This window comes from Anarrhichthys ocellatus, unplaced genomic scaffold (assembly GCF_004355925.1).
Source record: "Anarrhichthys ocellatus isolate YVR2014 unplaced genomic scaffold, GSC_Weel_1.0 scaffold3743, whole genome shotgun sequence".
Taxonomy (NCBI): Eukaryota; Metazoa; Chordata; class Actinopteri; order Perciformes; family Anarhichadidae; genus Anarrhichthys; species Anarrhichthys ocellatus.
In genome coordinates this window covers 1-5,286 of record NW_022283717.1, presented here as the reverse complement: position 1 = coordinate 5,286, position 5,286 = coordinate 1, and the positions used below count along the sequence as shown (strand labels likewise).

The 5,286-nt window shown below is 43.7% G+C and overlaps 1 protein-coding gene across 2 annotated transcripts; it reads right to left on the bottom strand.

Annotated features, from left to right (window-relative positions):
* Positions 1-49: 49 nt before the first annotated feature.
* On the bottom strand, positions 50-4,659 carry slbp2 (stem-loop binding protein 2). 2 transcript variants are annotated; one of them, XM_031841050.1, is made up of 9 exons: positions 4,589-4,659; positions 3,232-3,384; positions 2,755-2,850; positions 2,539-2,619; positions 2,305-2,448; positions 1,540-1,710; positions 1,139-1,301; positions 847-976; positions 50-530 (listed from the first exon to the last, which is right to left on the bottom strand). In XM_031841050.1, the coding sequence occupies exons 1-9, from the start codon at positions 4,642-4,644 to the stop codon at positions 472-474; spliced, it is 1,053 nt and encodes a 350-aa protein (XP_031696910.1). In that variant the 5' UTR covers positions 4,645-4,659; the 3' UTR covers positions 50-471. The 2 variants fall into 2 exon arrangements, with proteins under 2 accessions (XP_031696910.1, XP_031696911.1); XM_031841051.1 differs by having other exon boundaries at positions 2,770-2,850.
* Between the last annotated feature and the right edge of the window lie 627 nt (positions 4,660-5,286).

Below are 5,286 nucleotides of genomic sequence, written 5' to 3'. Positions count from 1 at the left end.
AAAAAAAAAAAAAAAAAAAAACCCACAAACAAAACCCCCCCCCCCCCCCCCCCCCCCCCCAATGAAGACAGGACAAGCTGGAGCCCGATCCAGACAGCAGAGCATGAAGTGACAACAACAGCCTGCAGAGAGGCGACAACGTGATCAATAAAGTGACTCCAGGTACAAAACAAACAGCATCTCCATCAGTGCAGGACTCCTACAGCTAAACACATGCAGGTGAACAGTGCTCCAACAGAAATAGACATAAAGTGTAAACTATAGTTCCATGCTCGGGTCAAGCGTTCAGCTGAGAGGAGGCGGTTCCTCTCGGGTTCTCTTCAGGTCGCAGCCCTCCTCGTGGATCAGGACCAATCACATCCCTGCTGTCGTTAAAGTAACTAGTGAAGCATCTTAAAAAGACAAACCGCACCGCACGATAGAAAACACAGCAGCTGTACTCGGACTCCCTCCGTCGTTCTTTCAGGTGGTTCAGTACGGGTTCCACGAGAGCTGCTCGGAGAAGACGGGAACCTGCTGGTCATCAGAGTCTACCGGAGAACGAGTCAAGTTAGTCACAGCATGAGGAACATCTCCGGCTTCTCCATCACTTCATCTATAATGTTTGTTTTCCCTCTGATGAAGTAGTAAAATACATTTAGTCATGTACTTAAGTACACTTGTGAGGTACTTGTGTATTCCCTTTTTCTGCTTATACTACAAGTGATGAACACATTAACACATGAAATAAAGGTTCTCTTTTACCACAGCATGTGGAAGAGAAACAGACCAAAACTCTAAGGTTACGTGTACCAGAGGATTTATATACTGCGGCGTTGGTTCTGAACCTTCCACCTGTGAGCTCACCTGGTCCGGGGTCGGCCTCCAGCAGGAGGCGGAGCCAGTCGGTCACGTTGTCGCTGGAGGTGATCTGCCTCCTGAAGGAGCAGCTGAATCCAGGAGGAGAACGAAGAGTCCTGTGGTTCCTCTCGGCCTCCTGACAGAACACATGGTGGTTAAAGAACCCGTTTACTGAACTACAGCACCACATGAGGATTCATCCGCTGCTGAAAATAGTCCCCAACAAAACCTCCATTTCCTGTGTGAGAGATAGATAGATAGATAGAGTCTTAATGCAGTGGGTATGTTCAGGTGTTACCAGAGACAGTGGGACGTTCCAGGGTCCAGGCAGTTCCAGAGACATCCCAGCAGACAGAGGAGACACAGAGGAGGCTTTAGAGGCTGCTGGAGTCTCCTTCTCTCTCTGCTTGTCTCCTCCGTCCTCACACAGGTCAGAGGTCATCTTCGCCAGCTGGTTCTGCCTGAAATAAAACACCAGAAGAAGAGTTTCTTAAAATACTGAAAAACATCAGTCACCATTAACAACTATTATAGTTTGTATTATAATTGTATCAATATTGTTATAATTTCAATCATTACATTCTAAATAGTTTTTATTAATATTATTTATATTTGTATAGTATTTATCACCATTAATTGTAATATTATTCATCATGACTATTGTTGTTACAGTATTTGTTGATATTGTGCTCCACCTACAGCTGCTCCACTGGGTCCGGTGCGTTGGTTCCGTCCGGCTGGCCGTCGCTCAGCGGGTCCCACAGGTGCAGCGCTCGTCTCCACAGACGCACCTGCATGTCCCAGGACCGCCGGCTGTACTTCCGGTACTTGTTGGGAGTAGAGGGGTGGAGCTTAGCGTCCCTCAGGTGCCTGAGGAGGAGGAGCCATTCATTCTGTAGTAACGCTGGCCCAATCCCAACGCCTCTAAACCCTCACGACTCACTGACGTCACCTGGTGAGTGAGAGACTGAGGGCTTGAGATGGTGTAAATATGAACGGGACAGATCACGTCACCATGAAAACAATAAATATGTATATTGTATTTATTTTATACTTTGTACTCCCTGATGTGAACATCTTCAGGCTCTTTCCTCACTAGATGAGAGGTAACTTCATATCATCTATTTACTCGTTTTTGACAAAACTGAGTCTCTCTCTCTCCTTATTTTGATGAATATCACAATTTTAAGCTTTCTTTTTAACGTCTTTTCTGATGAAGCAATCGTCACACATGATGTGTTCAGGGACCATCGTAAAGATGAAAATCTGACAATACTGACTGCGTTTACAGCTTCTCTTAGTGATCAACGGCATTGTTTAAATAAAAGATGCTTTTTAATCCCGCCGGCTGGTTTTTGGGGGTTCTGCTGCATTTAATTTCATTTTTATTGTGAAAAACAGGAAGTACACCGTGTGATCGATGCTAACATGCTAACAGCTACATGTGAAGGTGTGTTCTCTCACCTGGGGACCTGCTGCAGGTAGTTCTGGTACCCGATGGTGTTCTTTCCGTACTGGATCTGTTTCTGCCGGCGCTTCAGAACCGCCCCGTTAGTCTCCGTGCTGTTCGGGTCCGGCAGGACCGGGTAGCACCGGTCGTAGGGGGACCTGCAGGGTATAAAAGAAACGTATCCGAGATTCTCTAAAATACAGAAAACACCTGAACGCATCATGACGTCATCAGTTGTGGTCACTGACCTCTTGTTGTCCAGATCGTCCGTCCCCACGGCAACGCTGCTGGTGGACACTTTAAGGATACAACGTTCTAAGATGGACGGCCTGGGGGGGGGGGGGGGGGGAGACCAGCTTAGACCAGACTGGTGCTTTGGTTTAAAGGAACTTTGAAGTCTGTATGCCACATCAAGCTAAGCTACACTATGCTAAGCTAAGCTACTACATACGTCTGCTGTTTACATAAAGAAGTTGGACCTGCAGGTTTTGTTGCTGGCAGCTCGGTCTCGTCCTCGCAGGCCGCCGACAGCAGGATGAGACGGGGCCGGAGACGCGTTACTGAGGAGGAGGAGGAGAAGAAGAAGAAGAAGACGACCCAAAAACCAGAAGAAGAAGAAAAACCAGGTTTTTAAAAGAAGTTGAGTGAGTCATCAGGACAATGACATAATTAAAAAGGTGACGTCATAATGAAGAATCATCAGCTGGAATAAATACAGAGAATCTATACTTTACTTTGTGTTGATTACTTTAGTAGGTCCATTGTCTGCTACTTTATACATCAGTACTTTAGGCAATACTTTACCAATAATACTTTAGCTTTTACTGAAGTATGTTTGTGTGTATTTCTACACTGTGGTATGAGTACTGATCAGAGTACTTCTTCCACACAGATGACGTCATCGTGATGTCATCAAGACATCCTGCCGCCGTGTCTCTCACCTGACCAGACTGTCGAAGACAGAGCTGCAGCCCGGGAGGAGCCAGGGCTCGGGGGCGGAGCCTCGGGGGGCGGCGGTCAGCAGCGGGTCGGGGAGGCCGTCCCACATGGCGTCCGACCAGCCCTTTGCACACGACCACGAGCCGAGACAGAAGCTGAGAACACAAACGTCTCATCAGAGGACGGACCAGCAGAAAATGGCGGCATGTAGGATCGGTCCACCACAGTCCTGGTGCATCCTGGTCTATCAAACGAGGTTCCCACACAAAGAAACACCGGGTTCAGGTTCAAGACTAGAACACGAACTGAAGAACTTTGTGAGGTTCAGTAAAAGCATCAAAAGGTTTAGATTTAAAAAGACGAAATCAAAACCAAACAGCAACAAAATGACTTCTTTCAGTCAACAGGAACCACAGGGTGTAGACCCGGATTACACTGACCGGACCGATCCGGACTACACGAAGCGATCCGGACTACACGGATATGCTTCCTTCAGTCTGAGATAAACTTTAAATACAGTTACTCAAACATTTTGCGTCGCAACAATGTATGCAACTTAAAATTTAACGTGAACATTTAAAGTGAATGAACACAAAAACTAAAAACAAGAAGGAGCTAAATCACTTCATGTTGCTACATCACAATAAAAGCCTATAGTTGGAGAGCTTTTACTGTGAAAAAGTGAAAAAAGTGAAAAACCTCAATTTGAGTATTTCACAAGTATTTATCGAGGCATTTCATTATTTCCTGCATTTAAACCCATCTAGATTTTTTAATATATACCGACCATTTAAAGTTTTCATGAGTAGAAACCTAATATACAATATTTACTACAAATACTTTGTTTCCTTTAGGAAAACAACCTACTTGTAATAATTACTAACAAAGACAATAAATCATTTTATTTGTCAGAATATCCTGCAGAATTGTCTTGTTTTTCAGCCCCGAGTAATGCCTGCAGGTATAACCTCAACCAACACAGAGAGCCTGACAGGCAAAACCCGGGTCTATGAAAGACCCTTGTTACTCATGTTAATTAATGTGAAGAAACGCTGAACTGCAGATTACATTTATCCATCATATGCGTATATATATTTTGTTTAAAGTATTTATATATGTATGAACTCTTCTTCTCTTGAGTTTAACAGCTGCAGATTTTAGGACTAAAATAACCTTCAAATGAATCTCAATAAAACAGAAATATGAATAAAAGTATGATGAAGACGTGGTACCGGTGGTTTTTACCGACGTGTCCCGGTACTGTGACCCGGATGACCCGCTGAGTGACTGCACCGTGTGTCTCGTGCGCCTCTCTAACACAGGTGTAGAAAGGTGTGTTTCCGGTTTGCAGGTACAGACCTGGAGGAGAGCAGCGGGCTCTGAGCTGCTGGTTCCACTCCGCTGCTGGACATCATCACTCTTTGACTTTGGCGCCGTCGGACGCCATTGTTCCGCTTTCATCGCTCTTTAATGAGCCGCACCTGAGGAGAAGAGTAGGGGGCGGGGCCTGCTGGGGCCACGAGACTCACCTGGGCAGCTTCCGGTTTCTGCTAATAAAGAAGAGAATAAAAAACAAAGTTCATTACCAGAAGTATTGTATTCATAAGAAACGTGTCTAGTGTTTAGAAAATAACACTAAGAGGAAATAAAAATACAAACAAAGTATTTAAACAGTCACAAATAAATAACACAAGAACTACAAATATGTACAATATACACATGATGAGAAGTATTACTCCAGTCAAAGTAAAAATACCACAAAGTAGAATAAACTACAAGTAAAACTCACAGAAGTATTATGAGCTGAATATCATGACCGAACACAGTAAACAGTGATGAGTGTCTTTAGATAATACTCATCTATGTATTTATACTCAGTTGTAGATGAAAAGTGTTGATATACATGAATTATGATTATTGGAGAGTCTTGTGTTTGAAGAGAAAAAATATTTAAAATAATAGATTTACTCATATAAATAGCCATAAAGTATAAATGTATACTTGTGTATAAATGTATTAGTGTCTTAATATAGTACATGTATATATATATATATATA